The sequence below is a fragment of the Anabrus simplex genome, chromosome 3 (assembly GCF_040414725.1).
Source record: "Anabrus simplex isolate iqAnaSimp1 chromosome 3, ASM4041472v1, whole genome shotgun sequence".
NCBI lineage: Eukaryota > Metazoa > Arthropoda > Insecta > Orthoptera > Tettigoniidae > Anabrus > Anabrus simplex.
In genome coordinates, this window is record NC_090267.1 from 467863702 (window position 1) to 467884310 (window position 20609).

General features: G+C 40.3%; 1 protein-coding gene across 1 annotated transcript in view; it reads right to left on the reverse strand.

Moving 5' to 3' along the window:
• The window catches only part of LOC136866533 (succinate dehydrogenase cytochrome b560 subunit, mitochondrial), a 53856-nt gene extending 36799 nt beyond the window's left edge, over positions 1-17057 (reverse strand). The window contains exons 1-3 of the mRNA XM_067143592.2: positions 16904-17057; positions 16674-16730; positions 2419-2615 (exon numbers count right to left, since the gene is read on the reverse strand). Of these exons, the coding sequence (XP_066999693.1) occupies positions 2419-2615; positions 16674-16730; positions 16904-16920 (271 nt within the window). The 5' untranslated portion in view covers positions 16921-17057. The remainder of the gene's footprint in view (positions 1-2418; positions 2616-16673; positions 16731-16903) is intronic.
• Between the last annotated feature and the right edge of the window lie 3552 nt (positions 17058-20609).

A 20609-nucleotide genomic window follows, 5' to 3' on the forward strand; every position in this document is an offset into this window, starting at 1 on the left:
CTGGAGGTACGCATGGCAGATTTACCAAAAGAAAGGGTTAGGTTAGTTGTTCGACCCTTTGTTACCACAGCAGTGGACTATGCAGATCCAATATCTGTAAGAGAAATCCACAGAAAAAGGCCGGATTCATACTTACAAGAGTTACGTAGCTGTATTTACATTCTTCAGTACCAAGGCAGTGCATATGGAGCTGGTGTTGGAGCTAACGACCGAAGCTTTCTTAGCTGCACTACAACGCTTTATGGTGAGAAGAGGTTTGTGCAAGCAGCTTTTCCCTGATAATGGGAAGAATTTCATTGCAGCAGCCAACGCACTACAAGATATCCAGTCCTTTTTGGAAAAGAGGTCAACGACCATTACCTCCTCTCTTGCTCAGCAGCAGATACACTGGAGTTTCATTCCTCCCCAGTCACCCCATTTTGAGGGAGAGTGGAAGAAGCTGTAAAGATGATGAAGAGACATTTGCTGACTGAAATACAGGGACGCGTGCTAACTTTCGAAGAAACCTACACTATTCTTTGCGATATAGAGGTTGTATTAAATTCACGTCCCCTTACTCTCTTGCCAAATGATCCAAATGATTTAGAAGTCCTAACACCAGTACATTTTCTTCTAAGTGACTCGATTGTGCAACCTGTACAAAGGGATTTGTTGAGAGAACCCGATAACCACTTGTCATGTTGGCAGCATTTGCGGAAAATTCAGCAGCAGTTGTGGAAGTGATGGCAGCGAGAATACTTGCAGGAATTGCAAAAACGTGTCAAGTGGCATAATACCAATCAACGTATTGATGTTGATTCTTTGGTGTTAACTGAGGACAACATCCCACCTCTAGAGTGACCTAGGGGTAGGATAGTTCAAGTTCACCCTGGACAAGATGGTGAGGTGAGGGCTGTCACCGTTCGGACAGCTAGTGGAACTTTCACCCGAAGCATCAAGCATCTTCCCATTGAAAGGGATGACAAGGAGAACTGAATTAAAGATTTCCTGTGATACCTCTAACTTTGTATTATTTTCATCAAAGATATAACTTCAATATTATTTTCTTTTAATCATAAAAAATATGTATGTAGGCCTATAGAGTTTTGTATTAATGCATATGTTAAGAATATTTAAGTATTTTTACAATAGGTATAAGATTACAATAGTTAGTTAAAAGACCTCCTTTCAAGGGGGGAAAAATGTTATGAAGAGACTTAATTTTATAAATTTATTTCATTAATTGAAGTTGGCACTTTCCGAGCCTATTTCCGATTTGTCGGACAATTATGTATTGTTAAAAACTGGTTACGCATGAAACAGTCATGCCCGTCATCAAGTTGTGATATCGCATCATTATGAAATTCAATAAAGTATTGAAGGCACCAAGTTCCTTTACTTCAAAATCAATCAAAAACAATGGTTTCCAATACATGTTCCTCTTCTTCAGAAACCATTAAATTCACACCTTCATTACCAAAATCATGAAGCGCAGTTACCATTATCTTTTTATGAATTTCACTGTTGAAATTTTTAAAATGCCACCAAATTGTTATTTCTAGAATAGGAATGTAGGGAGGAACAGCTCTGTGACTTAGCTGTAGGCTTCCCACCCAGAAGGCTGAGGGTTGAATCTCAGTCAGTCCTTGGAGATTTTCATCTTAAAACTCTTGTGGTGTCAGGAAGAATAAAATGAGCTTTGGTGGCTCCAGCGACCCCAGAAATACCTGGGATAAGCTGGAGCAAAGTTTTTAGAGTGGAAAGAAAAAAAAAACCCTCAAAATATTGTGTTGCCCTCTCATTAGAATTTAGCAATCATAATTTTTAAAATTTTGGTCTTTGATTGTCATGGTGTCCGGGCACCTAGGATTTCTCCAGTACTGTTCAAGGCTTACAAGAATTTCAACTAAACAGTTCCAACTCACTCATTAAATCATACAAAATTTGCAAACTTCTGTACTACCAACATCAAATACTTTGCATGTGGGCAACTATAATCTCGCTCAGTAGGCTACCTCTAGGTAATAATTGGAGTAAGGAGCATATTCATGGGATAGGAATACAAAAAATGGAAATGGCAGCAAAGATAGCTGAAGTCCTATTGTGCAACTTATCTGCAAAACAGAACATAAAGACTGTAATATGAGTTCAATTGCTCTGGAGCACAGGTATTCATTCTTAAATCCCTTACCTTGACAAGGCAGGATCATTGTATCCTTCTTTATGGCCATCCTTATCTTTAGATGACTAAACACATTACATATGATCATTTATTTCCCCAGTTTGCTGTGCTTGACAAGCAAAAATCACTTAGATTTTTTTTTTTAAATAGTGCTCATCAACTTATATTGGAATGTAGAGTTATCAGGAGTTGAATTTGCCAGATTCTGCTGTAGTTATCCAACTCCTTTCACTACACCTAACAAGAAAATCACTCACCAAGTCCCAGAGCACTCATGTAAACTCCCAAAGCCATGCCAGTCATCCTGTGACTTATGGACATTAATGACGTAAGTTGTGGTTTGTAAATGGTAAGATGTGGAGACTGAGGTCGTTTGAGCCTGGCATTTTTTTCATCGTAGGATTCAGAGGACGGAGGTTGTGCAGGAACTGCCTTTAATGTAACACATCTCACCCTGTAAAATAAAATGTTCAATTAAAGAAAGAACCACAAGTAAAAAGCTACTGGTGTTCCTTTCAAGTGACACAATGTGGTACAATGTCTGAATAGGGAGATCACACAGAGGAACATACAGAGGACGGAGGTTGTGCAGGAACTGCCTTTAATGTAACACATCTCACCCTGTAACAGAAAATGTTCACTTAAAGGAAGAACCACAAGTAAAAAGCTACTGGTGTTCCTTTCAAGTGTTACAATGTGGTACAATGTCTGAATAGGGAGATCACACAGAGGAACATACAATCATTGGACCCTCCCTAGATAATTTTACAGGAGGATGGAAGTTTCCAAAACTGAAGTTTAAAAAAATAGGCCCATGGAATATTTTCAATTAATTTAATGACTAATTTGGGTACAACTTTATTTTCAAAATTTGATCTAAATAATTTGTGGGTGAACATTATTTTTTTTAAAAAGGGAAGGAAAAAAAAGGCGATAATAATGAAAATTGTTCAACAGCGAGTGAGAAATATATTTCAGAGGCAAACGAGGAATGTATAACAAATTGTTTAAAAACACAGCATGTATATCATAATCCAAGACTTAGCGGTTATTTTTGAGCTTTGTATGTTTTTCTTTTAAATACTACACAATTAGAGACTAGGACCTTTCCTTTAGTTTAAAGTCTAGCCAGCTGTGTACACATTTTGAATTTATCAAATATATGTCAAATAATAAATGCTAATACAGTAGGCCTATATTCTATTATGGTCAATCAATCAATCACTACTGATCTACGTTTAGGGCAGTCCCCCAGGTGGCAGATTCCCTTTGTGTTGTTTTCCTAGCCTTTTCTTAAACGATTTCAAAGAAATTGGTTTATTGAACATCTCCCTTAGTAAGTTATTCCAATCCCTAACTCCCCTTCCTATAAATGAATATTTGCCCCAATTTGTCCTCTTGAATTCCAGCTTTATCTCCATATTGTGATCTTTCCTACTTTTAAAGACACCACTCAAACTTATTCATCTACTGATGTCATTCCACGCCATCTCTCCACTGACAGCTCGGAACATACTTTTTTTTGCTAGTTGTTTTATGTCACACCGACACAGATAGGTCTTGCGGTGACGATGGGACAGGAAAGGTCTAGGAGTGGGAAGGAGGCGGCCATGGCCTTAATTAAGGTACAGCTCCAGCATTTGCCTGGTGTGAAAATGGGAAACCACGGAAAACCATTTTCAGGGCTGCCGACAGTGGGATTCGAACCTACTATCTCCTGAATACTGGATACTGGCTGCACTTAAGCGACTGCAGCTATCGAACTCTGTGAACATACCACTTAATACCAATATAGGTATAGTACGCGCACCTTTTAGCGATGCATGGACACCCTAGTGCTAAATTGGTCGACCTCCGGTATCTTCGAGATTCGTATTGGCAACCTTTCAACACAAACTAAGAATCGCTTATGCTTCGCTGTGCGACATCTGGCGTACACTTTTACGTACTAGTACTGTTGTTGTTTACACAGCAAAACCAAACGATATAATTTATGCTAGGAACAAGATTCATTTTGAGAAAAGTTATATAATGTGTGTATGACACAGTTGTTGGCTTAAGATAATAAAGGTTTAGAAAATTCATATCGAACAATCATATTATAGATTCAATTCAGATTTCATTTCCATTCAGTTGGCAGTATTACCGGAACCGGGAGAGATCCCTCCTTCCTCCTCACCCTGTACAAAGAAATATCACTAAAAGGTGCGCAGATTATAGTTGGTTCGTTATTGGACATTATAAATTTTCCAGCTAACTCATTCATGGTTGCCAGCGTTTCGCCCCAGTGTGCTAAGTTGGGCTCATCAGTTGGTAAATGGCACACCCACCAAGATGCATGGCTAGTGCATACCATGGAGGTCACTGTGTAGGCTACATGGAACCACCAGCAGTGCCAATGCACTATGAGAAACTATCTCATTTTCAAAAATTGATACCTGCCTGGCCATCAGAATATAAAGATGCTGATTCCCACAGGTAGGTAAACGTCTCTTTATTGCCTACCCTAGTATACACCATCGGCTTACAGGCAATAAAGACACCAAAACACACAGAAACAAAACAAAACTTTAAACAAACAATATCTAATCTATGTCTCTTAAAACTACTAACTACATACCCTAACTAATTTGGTGGCGTCGCCCAGGCGGATCACCAGACCGTGGGCTGCGACACCCTACACTAAACAAACAAAATCTACTATATATCTTTTAAAACTACTTAGCTCTATAAAACTACTTACTCCATACTCTAACTAATTTGGTGGCACTGCAGAGGCGGATTTCCAGACCATAAGCTGCACCACCCTTCACTAAAACTAATATTCTACTAACTACAACTAACAATAGAAAAAAGAGACAACTGGCTGTTCGCGGTATCTCCTGGTAATGAGGGAACCCCTTCCACCAATGATACCGCTATCACCCACACCCGTGGGTCAGATGTCATCCCCACCTAAACCTCTATGGCAATGTGCTTCCCTCCCATTCTTTGCGTGGCGAATCGCAGAGGTGGATACCAGACCGTCATGCGATTCGTCACGCTCTTGTCTATTGTCCTGCCTACTAATCTGAGTCGTCTGATACACATTGCCTGCTCCCATCTTGACCCTCCATTATCTCTATGTGCGGACATGTTTGTTTTTCTCACCTAGGGATGGGTCTTACGCACCCCATCCTTCCACCTTTCCAAATCTTTCCATCTCTCTTGTTCACTTACACCTATCTACCTTATAGTAACTTATCCACTATATTGTCAACACTATGTCTTAGAGTTAATATTTTATACACCTTTTAACAACACTGAACTGTCAACAGTTCTACAGTTTCCTTATTCCTCACCGATCTTTCATCTTATTTACATCTCTTAGTCTTAAAAAACCCACTAATTAATTGCACATATCTTTACATTACCAATTTCAATACACCTGTTTACACCCTGCTTGTTTATTCCATCCACTATGTCCTAGTGTTGATCTGTTTCACTTTTTTTTTTTTTAAACACCGAACTTGCCAACAGTTCAACAGTTCTCTTACTCATCACAGTTCTTTACTCTTATTTACATCTCTTAGTCTAAAAAACCACTCACTATTACACATTTCTATACATTACCAATTCCCTTATTATCTTCACCTAGAGATGGGTCTGACTCAGCCCCTCCTTCTATCTCTTATATCCGCTCCCCTCTCTTTTCCAAATCTACTCAGCTCTCTTCTCACTTACACTTGTTAATCTACCTTATAGTAACTTATCCATTATAGTTAGCACACTTCTTATTTTCAACCCTATGTCCTAGAATTATTAGTCACAATTCTTCCTTTCTTATCTGCGTCTCTAAGTCTAAATATCACTCACTACTTGTACATTCTTTATATTTCCAACTCTATTCTACAATCCTTTCCTTCTGTCACTCATTATCTGGAACATAACACCTTCCTATTGTTCACTTAATTTCTTTACAAACCTAGCTCTAACCAAATTTAAATATTTTGATATATCTGTTCCTCTTTCCCATTCTCTGCATAGCCATGCCGTCATCTTATGACCCTTTTCTACTTTTTCTTTCTTATTCAACACTTTCTTTTTCATCTCTTCTAATTCACTACATTTAGAAAATATATGCATATCCGACCATCCCTCTCCACATAAAATACATCTATCCTTATTTTCTCGACCTATCCATCCTATATTTTTTGGAATTCCCATAACCCACCAGTATAATCCTCTTTTACCCCTCCTACCCTCAAATTTGGTTCTCGGGTTCGTAGTTTCTACTAATTTGTTTAATACTGATAATGAGTCTCTTTCCCTACATTCCATTATTAAACTCTGTCTTTCTATATCAGCCACTCTCTTTTCCACCTTTCTCAATACCCATTCTTTCCTCTCTCCCCATCTTTCACACCATTCTCCTAACCCTATACTTCGTAGTTTATTTTTGCACTTATTCACCCAGTACTCTTCGTTCTCCATACTTTTCTGGAACCTATAAACCTCTTGTAATAAATCTCCTCCCTTTCCTTCTTCCAATACTTCATTACCCTCTTTGCTATAGTAATATCTATCGATTCTTTACATACTAATCTAGTCCCCACATTAGCAGTACAGTTAGGAACCCCCATCATAATCTTACTAAATTTTTCCACCACCCGGTTTAATTCATTTCTATTCTCCTCCAATCCCCACACTTCTACCCCATGTAACATTTTTCCTTTAACCATTGATTGGAACACCATTCTCTGAATCTTGTATTTAATATCCGGGAATTTATTCTCTAATACCCCCACTACTGCAAGTACTCCTCTCCCTTTTAATTTAGCTCTTTTGGTCTGTTCCTTCCATGTTCCGTTTCTACTAATTATTACTCCTAAATACTCAATTTTTTTTCTGGTCTGATTTCTTCCTGTTCTACTATCCAAAATTTCTTTTCTTTCCTTTTCCTGCATACCATTATCTGTGTCTTCTGTACATTTATTCTAAGTGCCCATCTTCTAGCCCTTTTCTCAACACCCTTGCTGTCAGTGCCAAAATCAATAAATCATCCGCAAATAGCAGTCCCAGTATTCCCCGTTTCCTTATCCAAGGACATTGCCAGCCCTCGCTTCCATGTCTGTCTAATATATTGTTTATAAACAATAAAAATAATATCGGTGACAGCTTACAGCCTTGTCTTACACTCCTCTTGGATTCAATACACTTACTCAATTCACCCCCTTGTAATTTAATCACCACCATTACTTCCTCATATATTCCTTCTATTGCCATCCTCATTTTCTTTGATAACCCAATATCCCTTAATCTAGTAAACAACGCCTCCCTATTCACTGCATCGAAGGCTTTCTCCAAATCTATTGCTGCACATATAATCTCATCCCTGCTATCTTGACATATTTCGTACTTAAGGTATCAAAAATCCATATATTATCCACAGTATTTCTCTCTTTTTGAAACCCATTTTGATACTCCGAAATCCTTCCATACTTCTCTGCCCAATTTATAATCCTATTGGCTAAAATTCCTGTATACACCTTCCATAGCGAGTCAAGGAGTGTTATTCCTCTGTAGTTATTAGGATCACTTTGACTCCCTTTACTCCTGTATATAGGACATAATACTCCTTTTCTCCATTCACTAGGGAATTTCACCGATTCCCATATCTTGTTAAAAAATTTAACCATCACCTTCAACATCGATTCTTTTGTCCATACTTCCTTCCATACTCTGTTAGTAATACCATTCACCCCACCCGCTGCGTTCGTTTTTATTTTACTTAACACACTAATTACTTCTTGTATTGTTATTTCCCCATCTAGTAACTGTACTCCTACTTGTAAATCTCTTAGGATAAATGTCATACTTATTTCCCCATGCCAGTCTCCTCTCTCACTCAAAAGACCTGTAAAATATCCTACCCACTCATTTTCCTCTATGCTTGTTCCCTTCCCCGTAGGCCTAGTTCTCTTTAGTTTGTTTATGGTTTCCCATATCCTCTCAAATCTTTTCTCTTTGCAATATCTGTTCACTCTTTCAGCTTCCGTCTCTTTCCAGCATGTCTTTTTCTCGTTCAGTAACTTCTTGTATTCTCTTCTTAATTTACAATATTCCTCTCTTTTTTTCTTGTTTCCCTCCTTTCTTAAACTCTGCTAGTGCTGACATAACTACCTCACGTTCCCTCTTACAATCTTCATCAAACCACCCCTTGGTTCTGTTTTTGTCTCCCTCTTATCTTCACTTTCTTTCCCACCTCCCATACAGGGCATTCTATTATTTTTAAAGCTTTATCTATGTCCTCTTCTTTCAGCACCCTTTCAGCTTCTACCCTTATACTATCTCCCCTCTCACTTAGCTCCAATCTCAATTTCTCAATCATAGTTTCATTCCAAATATACTTCCATCCCTCTTTATGCTTCACCCTTTTCCCTAACCCTCTCTTTACTTCACCATTTTCTTCTCTTAATTTTATCCTAATGGGCATGTGATCTGTTGACCCACATTCTACCACCTCAAAAATTATTTTCCTTAAAGCTGTTTCCGAGCTTACTCCTATATCTACCACACTCCCTCCCTTCGATGTGATGAATGTCAATTCTCCGTACTGTCTCCCTTCATCCATCCATTTAAAATATATAATTTTTCTATAGCACATAGCTCTAGCAACTTTACACCATTACTATTTTATATCTTTGTCTTTACTGCTTCTTCTGTACCCTCTCACTTTGGTATCCTCCCTCCCATAATTCGGTACCCTCTTGCTCACTCTTACATTCCAATCTCCTATTAATATCATTTCATCTTCCACATATGTACCTTTAATTTTATTTATTTCTTCAATCAGTTCTTTAAAAAAAATGTTATTCGCATAAACTGAATCCTTAGGATGATTGTACAAAAGAGCTAAACAAATTGCCTCCTTCTCTTCACTTCCCATTTTAACTCTATACCACACCACCCCTTCTACCTCATCCTGTATTCTCTCTACTCTCCCTACTATCTCATTTTTTATTAAGACTGTTATCCCTCCAGGGTTCCTTCCCATCCTCCCTACTTTTTTCTTTGTGACGTTGACTACTCTATACCCATCCCATTCAATTTCTATCCCTTTCCCTAACCAAGTCTCTACTAGGGCAATGATCTCAAACTCTTTGACTAATTTCTCAATTTCTTTATTTCCTAGCTTCCCCATCACGCCTCAATATTCCACAACCCTATCGTCATATCTAGTTATTTTTTCCCTCCCCCTCTCTGCTTCTGTACTTCTCCACTTCCACCCCTACTCCTTGTCACTCTTTCTTGCAAGTCTTCCCCATCTCTCTCCTCTTCCTCCTTCCCTTTCTCCGTGCCTACGCCTTTTTTCTTTCCCCATAAATCCTTCAAACTTAATGATCTTTCCTTATTTAGTACCTGTCTTCTCTCCATTTTATTTTCTGTATTCCTTTTATTCGGAGAGGATGAATCCTTACCCTGCTTCCTATTGTCTTCAATTGCACTTTTCACTTCACTCTGCACCACTTGTGACACATTACTTGCTTCCTCCATCTCTACACTGTGCTGACTCTTCAAGATCTCTGCAGTCCCGACCATCTGTTTGCTGGCTCTGCTGTTCAGCAGTTCTCTACTTTCTGCACCTGATATGATGTGGACTTCGCTCACTTCCGTAATATCACTCTCCACTACGCCACTGCCACTTGTGCCCTTCCTTGCTACTTCCTCTGCCGTCAAGGACTCCTTCTGCTGCTGTTGGTGTTCATCAAGTTTTTTTAGCTGGCTTACCCCTCATATACGATTCCATCTTCCGTCTCCAACCACCAATTGTTGTCCTCTGATATATGCTTTAAGGCCTTGTTTTTTTGCGTCTTAAGTGTCTGTTCAGGATCCTGTTCTTCTCGATGGCTTCCCTGTTTATCTCCCTTCTTATCCACACTTTCTCTCCTTTCAAATTGCTCGAATTTCTTATCACAATGTCAGCCATCAGCGTGGATAATAATTTCACTCTGATAGGCCTTTCTCCCTTAATTTTCCCCACGCGATGCACATCGTCTATATTGACTTCACTAAAATTGATCTTCATCCTATTCTGTACCACTTCAACCACTTTGTATACTAGTTCCACTTTTGTTTCTTTTTCTTCTTCTTGGACACCATATATAAAAATATTCTTTCTCACCCTATCTTGCACGCCCCTCTCTACTGGTCTCTTAGTTTTTCTCAGGTCCCGCTCCAAACTTCTTACTTTCTGTTTCAATACGTCCAACTCATCTTTGTTACATCCTTCCTCTTCTAATATCCTCTTTACGTCTTCCTTAATACTCAACTTTAGGTCCATAAAGTCATTGGATAGCTCTCGAAACATTTCTTTTATTTGCTCCGTCTGATAAGTCTCTCTTATCGTTTCAAATTCCTCCCATCCAATGGAACCCACTGGACCTGGGCCAGGATTAACTTCCACTCCTCCTATTATCAACAGCACCATCACCACCGCCGCCACCAGTAGAGTAGCCACCATCCTTCTTTTTTCACTTTTCAGCTCCATTCTTGTCTCCATTTTACTTCCGTTTATGCCGTTCCATCTACCAATCGCTATCCTGTACTGTGTCAATGTATTACCCATTGCTCCGCGCACTACTCAGCACATGATGTAGATGTTGATTCCCATAGGGAACCTAAAATATTTGTCCTAACTAGCTAACTAGCCTTGCATCTTGGGTAGTGTGCTAAGTCCCAACTGACGAGCCTAACTTAGCACACGAGGGCGAAACGCAGGCTGGAAAATTTATAATGTCCAATAACGGACCATTATATTGGTACTACTCAGCACATCCGCACTCCTTGCTGTCTCAAAGACGACTGGTTGATTCCCATAGGGAACTCATTTGGAACAAATATTTCAGGTTCCCTATGGGAATCAACATCTTTATCACATACCACTTAGTCGAGCAGCTCTTCTTCTTTCTCCCCAAGTCTTCCCAGCCCATACTTTGCAACATTTTTGTAATGGTACTCTTTTTTGGTAATCACCCAGAACAAATCGAGCTGCTTTTCTTGGGATTTTTTACAGTTCTCGAATCAAGTAATGCTGGTGAGGGTCCGATACGCTGGAACCATACTCTAGTTGGGGTCTTGCTGGAGACTTATATGCCCTCTCCTTTACGTCTACTACAACCTTTAAATACCCTCATAACCAGGTGCAGAGATCTGTACCCTTTATTTACAATCTATTAATGTGATTACCCCAATGAAGATCCTTCCTTATATTAACACCTACGTACTTACAATGATGGTATAAGTCCAAGATCCGCCGGCACGGGCAAGCACGGGCTCTGCGGCTGCTGCTCGTGTGTCTATATGATGTCATGTATGACGTGTTTAGCGAGTTGATGTTTGCAAACATGGCGGATAATTCGAAGGAACTTGTAGCAGCCGCTAAATGTATCAATTAATGGTCTGGTATATTTAGCTGTTTGAGACTGCGTAACACAATTCACAGCCACTAGATTGGCACTAGATTGGGTTAAAACTTGACTAGTTGTAAAGTGAAATAGATATTAACGGCGCGATATGATGGGGCTGACTTGATTTCGCAAAAACTTTACGAATATTAAGTACGTCCGGCAAGTCGGAAAAGCACTGATCTGGTTTGGTTAAGTCCGGCTAGTGGCAAAACCATTAGTCTGGAGACAAGCAAAAGGGGGCCTGAGGGCATACGCCCCCAGGTTAGGGCCGCGAAGCGGCCAACAGCCTCTAGCATCCCTTACGAAAGCAATTGTGATTCACCGAAAACCACTTATTTGCTAATTGCTTTACGTCGCACTGACACAGATAGGTGGGACAGGAAAGGCCTAGGAATGGGAAGGAAGTGGCCGTGGCCTTAATTAAAGTAGGCCTACAGGCCCAGCATTTGCCTGGTGTGAAAATGGGAAACCACGGAAAACCATCTTCAGGGCTGCCGACAGCATTACTAATTTAGCGGGGTGATCCACCGAAAACCACTGATAGTGACAGGTTAGGTTGTGATCCACCGAAAACCACTGATAGTGACAGGTTAGGTTGTGATCCACCGAAAACCACTGATAGTGACAGGTTAGGTTGCGATCCACCGAAAACCACTGATAGTGACAGGTTAGGTTGTAATCCACCGAAAACCACTGGTACTGACACGTTAGGTTAGGTTTGGTTAGGTGCGACAGCATTACTAATTTAGCGGGGTGATCCACCGAAAACCACTGATAGTGACAGGTTAGGTTGTGATCCACCGAAAACCACTGCTAGTGACAGGTTCGGTTAGGTGCGACAGCATTACTAATTTAGCGGGGTGATCCACCGAAAACCACTGATAGTGTCAGGTTAGGTTGTGATCCACCGACAACCACTGATAGTGACAGGTTAGGTTGTGATCCACTGAAAACCACTGGTAGTGACACGTTAAGTTAGGTGTGACTGTTGTTGGAAGTACACTTTTGGGGTATAGTGTGCATTGGTATCACCCAAATATCACTATAAAAGTTGTCACAAATGGAACATAATAATTGCTTTTACACATATCAAGTGAAAAATCCCTGGCAAATTAAGAAATATTTGATTTTTGGAGAATATTATGTATGCGTACTTTACCACTTTACAAGTACATTTGGTGTTGCGCTCACAGCGACACACGTATGTCTTTTGTCTTACACTTTCAACGATTTTGTGTGTGATATCTGTGTTCACTGAAGTTCTTTGCTTTTTCTTTGCTTTCGTTTCATTGCTTCACTTGTCAAACATCATCATTTCATGAACTGTATCGCGATATGCAATATTTAATAGGCGACAAAATGGTATGGCCAATGTACATAAGAAAAATTCAGTGGACTAGTGATTTATTGGTCCAGGGATCGAGCTACTTTCGTTCGAACAGAAATAAAAATATTTATTGGTCCAGGGATCATGCTATTTTTCTGTTAACCTCCATTTTGCTGTTTGAACCATGGCCGCTCTAGTCATATGGGCAAAGATAATGAGAATCTACAGACATAGCACTCCCATTCCACGGAGCTAGCCCTGGACCTGAAGAAAGTAACAAAAGACGGCACCAGCAGCGCAGTACGTCATAAACCAGTCCTGTCTACTAGCCTTAAGTATGTTTTCATATTTCTCAAATAACGACGGTATTTCTTAATTTGCCAGGGATTTTTCACTTGATATGTGTAAAAGTAATTATTATGTTCCATTTGTGACAAATTTTACAGTGATATTTGGGTGATACCAATGCGCATCGTACCCCACTCTTGGTGATGACATCACGAATGGGAAAGCAACACTATACATACGAGTATATTGCAATCACTGAGACAGGATATGAATTTATGGGTACTCACCAAAAGTTGGCACATGAGTAGACAGTAGATGGACTTCTTACGTTTGCGTAGATGTACTCCCTCTTGAAATAATAATTACTAGTATGGATGCAGCACTGAATGGGAGTTTTAATTGTTTTGGCTAGTTGTACTTCGTCTTAAAACAATCATCACGACTATCACAGAGCTGGACACACGACTCGACAGATTCTCTCTAGTTATACTTCCTCTTAAAACTATAATTACGACTATGACAGAGCTGGACACACAACTCGATTCTTTTCGTCTAGTTGTAGGCCTACTTCCTCTTAAGATAGCAATCAATACTATAACACATAGCTGGACACACGACTGATTTGTTTTCGTCTAGTTGTACTCCCTCTTCAAACAATAATCACACTGCTGGTAATGAAACTCGTGATTTGAGTTTGATGTACACCGACTGACAGAGCAAATGCAACACCAAGAAGGAGTGGTCAGAACTTTATGCCAATTGCAGGGTAGACCGACGTCACTGAGGTATGCTCATGATGTGAAATGCGCCGCTGTGCTGCGCACGTAGCGAACGATAAATGGGACACGGCGTTGGCGAATGGCCCACTTCGTACCGTGATTTCTCAGCCGACAGTCATTGTAGAACGTGTTGTCGTGTGCCACAGGACACGTGTATAGCTAAGAATGCCAGGCCGCCGTCAACGGAGGCATTTCCAGCAGACAGACGACTTTACGAGGGGTATGGTGATCGGGCTGAGAAGGGCAGGTTGGTCGCTTCGTCAAATCGCAGCCGATACCCATAGGGATGTGTCCACGGTACAGCGCCTGTGGCGAAGATGGTTGGCGCAGGGACATGTGGCACGTGCGAAGGGTCCAGGCGCAGCCCGAGTGACGTCAGCACGCGAGGATCGGCGCATCCGCCGCCAAGCGGTGGCAGCCCCGCACGCCACGTCAACCGCCATTCTTCAGCACGTGCAAGACACCCTGGCTGTTCCAATATCGACCAGAACAATTTCCCGTCGATTGGTTGAAGGAGGCCTGCACTCCCGGCGTCCGCTCAGAAGACTACCATTGACTCCACAGCATAGACGTGCACGCCAGGCATGGTGCCGGGCTAGAGCGACTTGGATGAGGGAATGGCGGAACGTCGTGTTCTCCAATGAGTCACGCTTCTGTTCTGTCAGTGATAGTCACCGCAGACGAGTGTGGCGTCGGCGTGGAGAAAGATCAAATCCGGCAGTAACTGTGGAGCGCCCTATCGCTAGACAACGCGGCATCATGGTTTGGGGCGCTATTGCGTATGATTCCACGTCACCTCTAGTGCGTATTCAAGGCACGTTAAATGCCCACCGCTACGTGCAGCATGTGCTGCGGCCGGTGGCACTCCTGTACCTTCAGGGGCTGCCCAATGCTCTGTTTCAGCAGGATAATGCCCGCCCACACACTGCTCGCATCTCCCAACAGGCTCTACGAGGTGTACAGATGCTTCCGTGGCCAGCGTACTCTCCGGATCTCTCACCAATCGAACACGTGTGGGATCTCATTGGACGCCGTTTGCAAACTCTGCCCCAGCCTCGTACGGACGACCAACTGTGGCAAATGGTTGACAGAGAATGGAGAACCATCCCTCAGTACACCATCCGCACTCTTATTGACTCTGTACCTCGACGTGTTTCTGCGTGCATCACCGCTCGCGGTGGTCCTACATCCTACTGAGTCGATGCCGTGCGCATTGTGTAACCTGCATATCGGTTTGAAATAAACATCAATTATTCGTCCGTGCCGTCTCTGTTTTTTCCCCAACTTTCATCCCTTTCGAACCACTCCTCCTTGGTGTTGCATTGTCACTGTCAGTCAGTGTATTTTTGTTCCTCATAAAAGTTAAGTTAGCAACAGTTCAGACAGAGAGACGAAAGAGTCATCTTTTGGGGTAAATATCAATTACATTGCAATGCCATCTCTATTACTGGTAATGTACTATATGTATCTTTATATACATCGTTTACACCTCGAATTATCAAGTAACATGTTAGCTGAGTGGATAAGCTGATGGACTACGGAGTTGAAGATCGCTGGTTCAACACGGCCTGTCGCCAGGAATTTATAACAGGTAAGTAAAATTAGATTAGTATGCGAATATATAAGTGGAATAACTACGTATAAAATAGGTTAAATGGATGCCGGTGAAGTACAGGCGGGGGCTGAAAGAAAGTGAGGGGAGAGGAAATACAAGGTGAAAGTTCTTCAGTATCTTTTAAGTTCTCCCCACCCGAAACCCCTCCTGCCCAGGAGGTCCTGTAAGTATGTCGTCATAGCTGTGCCAGCGAATTCTGGCCTTGATCCACAATGATCCCCAAAGGGAACTTTCACCTCATAGGCCTAATATATATGTCATAATATAAGTTAACTGTATGGATTTCATTGGTGTCAATGGGACAGATTTACCTGCCGTACCAAGCTCGGATGTGTATGTATACAAGAAGAAAATCACAAATTTGAGTAAAGCAAACTCAAAGTTCCAATATAGATGCGGTAGTGATCTTTCTATATCACACCAGCAGAAATCCTTGAACACACAACTTACTTTGATAAGAGTTTTCTCGATTTGTAGGTAGTGATCCAGCAAGGTCTGAAACTCTCCAAATGTTTTATTGAAAACTGCATTTGGAATTCACAGCCCACTACTGACCTTTATAAACAAAACACCCCTTGAGAAAGCAGTGAAAGCCTAAGCTGTTACATAATTTACTCTTTTTAACCTCTTTTAACCACCACACCAAGGAAACAGGAGTTGGAAAAAGATGATGAACCTCTGTTAAACCATTTCTCCCCATCAAAAACCCTTCTTTGCAAGCATATTTCATTCTTAGAGTGCATGTATAGAATAATATAGTCTACAGATTTTTTTTTTCCTTCTCAATATCTTATTGGCGTGGCAATAAACAGTCAAAACTCATTCTGCTGACACAAATCAAACCTATGCTGATGTATTAATGTGTTAAAGTCTATTTCAGAAGTTCTCGAGGGTTACCATCACTGCATCCTTACCAAAGTTCACTGAGTAAGATAAAATGAGTGAACATGCTCAAACTGGTAAAATGAAATTCAGTTATAATTTGCTGTGCGTTATTTTACTGGAGCACTGAACATTATTTTTTTACCATTACAAATTAGTTGGAAATACATACGTGGTCGGGTACAAGCTACTGAAGATACGACCATTTAACTGTGCCTGGCTCAGTAATCTGCAACAAGTAAGGATACGAAGTGCAATTACTCAAATCGTTATTTAAACAAGATTATCAAACAAAACATCTTTATTCACCAGCTGGCATTCAACTGGAAATACAAAAATAAAATCCTAACCGCTATAGAGACTATGAGTAAGGTCCAAATATAAATAATTGATATTCCTTACCGAATACATAATGCCATTTTTCATAAAACTTCGAACAGTCCTAATAAATTGAGTAAATAGGCTTTTATTAACTACCAATAAATTTCCTCTTCAGCAGACAAATCGGACTTTATACACTATATTATAGTTCCATCAAAAGTCGCACTGCATTCCATCGGCAGCAAAGAGTATAAAATGATCTATAGTAAAAAAGGATCGGGCTTGTTCGTCGGTCTCCGGATCTTGGAATGTACTCCACACGGAGTAAAGAACACAAGGAGTTGCCTTTGGTCTCCAAGAATGAACTTCTCCTTGATGAAGTTGATGGGGCTTTAATTTTATTTTGCCCAGTAAGGGTCGTATTCATGAACGAGACTTTGACTTAGACTTAGACTTAGAAGGCGGTAAGTCGCCATTTCCATTTCATGATCGCTACTTGGAGGTAAGTAAACTTAGATGGCGACTTTACTTCCAAGTCGCCGATGTTCCGTACTTAAGTAGACTCTGAGATCAGAAAAATAATAAAATGGCAGATATATTGCCGATGCAGTTAATTTTGTAGACGAAATTGAAGAGATCCACGAAATTATTCAGTACGTTGTGCCTAATCCTCGGCGTATTATAAGAGATGCACGAAACCCAGTTCAATTTTATACAGAAAATGAGTTCAGAAAACGATATAGATTCGATAAACGTACAGTATTAGATGTACTAACGATGTTTGAAGTCGAATTACAGAAACATAATAATCGAGGATCACTCATACCTCCAATGATACAGTTGCTAATTTCGTTAAGATTTTTTTTTTTTTTTTTTTTTGCTATTTGCTTTACGTCACATCGATACAGATGTCTTATGGCGACGATGGGATAGGAAAGACCAAGGAATGGGTAGGAAGCTGCCGTCGCCTTAATAAAGGTGCAGCCCTCCAGCATTTGCCTGGTTTGAAAATGGGAAACCACGGGAAACAATCTTCAGGGCTGCCGACAGTGGGATTCGAACCTACTATGTCCCGGATGCAAGCTCACAGCCGCGCGCCCCTAACTGCACGGACAAATCGCCCAGTCGTTAAGATATTATGCTACAAGTAAGAGTAAAATTATTGTTACTATAGCGCACAGTTTTTGCACTTTCTACTCATCGTGTTATCTAGTTAGGTTAAGGGATGATCAGTACAGATTAATGCATTCTTATGGTAAATACAATAGCCTTTCACACACTTCCATGGTTTTCAGGTAAATTCCAAATTGATTCCGCTGCTTTACGAGGAGTAAGCCAGCCCTCAGTATGTAGAATAATCAGAAGAATATCGATCCTGACTGCCCGAAAGAGACCACAGTTTGTTTCGTTCCCAAATGAAGCTGAATGTCGAAATAATGCGCGACGTGTGTATGAAAGATCCCGTTTCCCTGGAGTGGTTGGAGCTATAGATTGCACCCATATACCAATAATAAGTCCAGGTGGCAACCATGCTGAGGTATTCCGTAATAGGAAAGGGATTTTTAGTTTCAAATGTCAGGGCATAGTCAACCACGAGATGAAGTTTATTGATTTCGACTTCAACTATAGGCTACCTTTCTTCTCTTTCACTAGTTCTAGTAACACCTCCCTTTCATAGTTGTTGAAGGCTGGCAATTTTTTTTCTTTCCATCCATCGTCGAGAAATAAAAATTAACTGTATTAACTGGATTGGATTGAGTTTAGAGTCTATAACGCGATCTATAACGCAGGAAACAGCTGAATTTCTTCTTCTTCTGCCTCTTTATTAAGAAAAAACATTGAGTGATGGGAGATGCTACAGTGCTCTTCCATTGTTTTCATTGCCAACTTCATATCTAATTCTTCACATCGTACCTTACTAAAGTCTACTTACGCCAGAGTCTACTTTGTAAAAGTTGCGTCTATGAAACAGACTTCCACGAAACTCAACTAAGTAAACTTACGTAAGTCGAAGTCAAAGTCTCGTTCATGAATACGACCCTAAGTTAGCCTGGATAAAGGGGGTAAACTGTGGTATATGAGGATAAAGGGATAAACTGTGGCACATGATCTATAACTGTAAGTTGGGTGTTCAGGAGGGTAGTATCACATTATGAGATCACTAGAAATGTTAGCACTTCTTCATCTTCCTCTTCTTCGTATTCTTCTTTCTTTAGACCATGCACACAGATTAGATTAGATTACCTTCCCGTATAGTCAGTGGTTTAGTTGAACCGGAACGGACCGGAACGCCGTTCCGGAAAATATTTACCCGCTTTAGAATGACGTAACATTTTTAAATTCAGTAAGAAAATCTTATAATCTGTACATAGCGCTGAAACGTCATGGGTGCAGCAGAAAACAAAAAAGTTTAGAAACATAGGATTACATGATTCTAAAAAAGTTGTAAAAATTAACAGAAAGCAGTTTTTAGAAGTCTTGTGGACAGTTTAAATAACAGGCTTATGGAAAATGTGTCCACATCATCTCATCATCGTTCCAGCTCTAGTCAGCAGAGACATGAGAGAATGACAAAAGTTAGCAGTGATTCAAAGGTACTATACAAAAATAACTGGCCCTCCACTTCTACTTTGGATATCTGCTATGGTGATGAGAGTGTTGGCAACCATTGTGACTTTTTCCACATGTCATACAAGAGGAGGTACATTAATGCATTTAGAAAGGAAATTCCAGTGGAGCTGATGCCTTTAATCAAGACTGTACCACAGTCTATTTCCATCTCTTCAGCAGAAGCTGAAATAGCTTTCAGTACCGTGAATGAGATCCACACCGAAAAGAGAAATAGGCTCCTGGTTGCAAGATCAAGCGGACTGATCAAGCGGACTTATTTTCATAAGGAGCGTTGGACCTCCTGTGCATATATTTAACCCACAACCATATGTGGGGAGACGTTCGGCTGATGAAACAACTTGTCGGAAACATGAGGCCGCTGATGTTGACACCCAAAACGAGTCCATTTGGAAATTGCTGAATTAATAAGGTGAGTTCCTGTAAATATTTTGTTCCAACTAAATCACTGCGTATAGTTGTAATAGAAGAATGGTAGACTGGGTCCACTGATACTCTGCTCGATCGACAAGACTATAGGAAGCGTTCACGGCCGCTCTTAGCGCCTCTAGTGGAAGAAATCGGCAACGTCTTGGTGATCCTGTCTTGACCGGTCAGTCCAGGCTGTGTAACTGTGGGTGTGAAATTGTGGTAGTAGTAGTGTATCAAAATGCCAAAATCAAATAGAAACTGTTGTGCAGTGAACTGCTACACCACACAAAGAAACTCGCATGGAAAAGGAATTACATTTCACATATTTCCTGGTCGTCCATGGGAATCGGACAGACGCAGGAAGTGGATTTCGGCTGTGGGAAGAAGAAAGTAAGTACAGTACCTTATTACATTTGCGGCGTAAGAAACACATTTCATATCATACAATTCAAACATACCAGGTATGTCAAGTCAAGAACACTTTCATTTAAGTACACTTTGAAATACCTAGTGCATTTCATTTCAAGTATGCATTGTAGCAGGTTCGTACGTTTACATTCATGTCCTTCCATGTGCACGTGTCTTCACTACGACGAATATTTACAATAACAACAATAATAATAATAATAGTAATAATAATCATAATAATAATAATAATAATAATAATAATAATAATAATAATAATAATAATAATAATAATAATAATAATAATAATAATAATAATAATAATAAATAATTGTTACGGAGA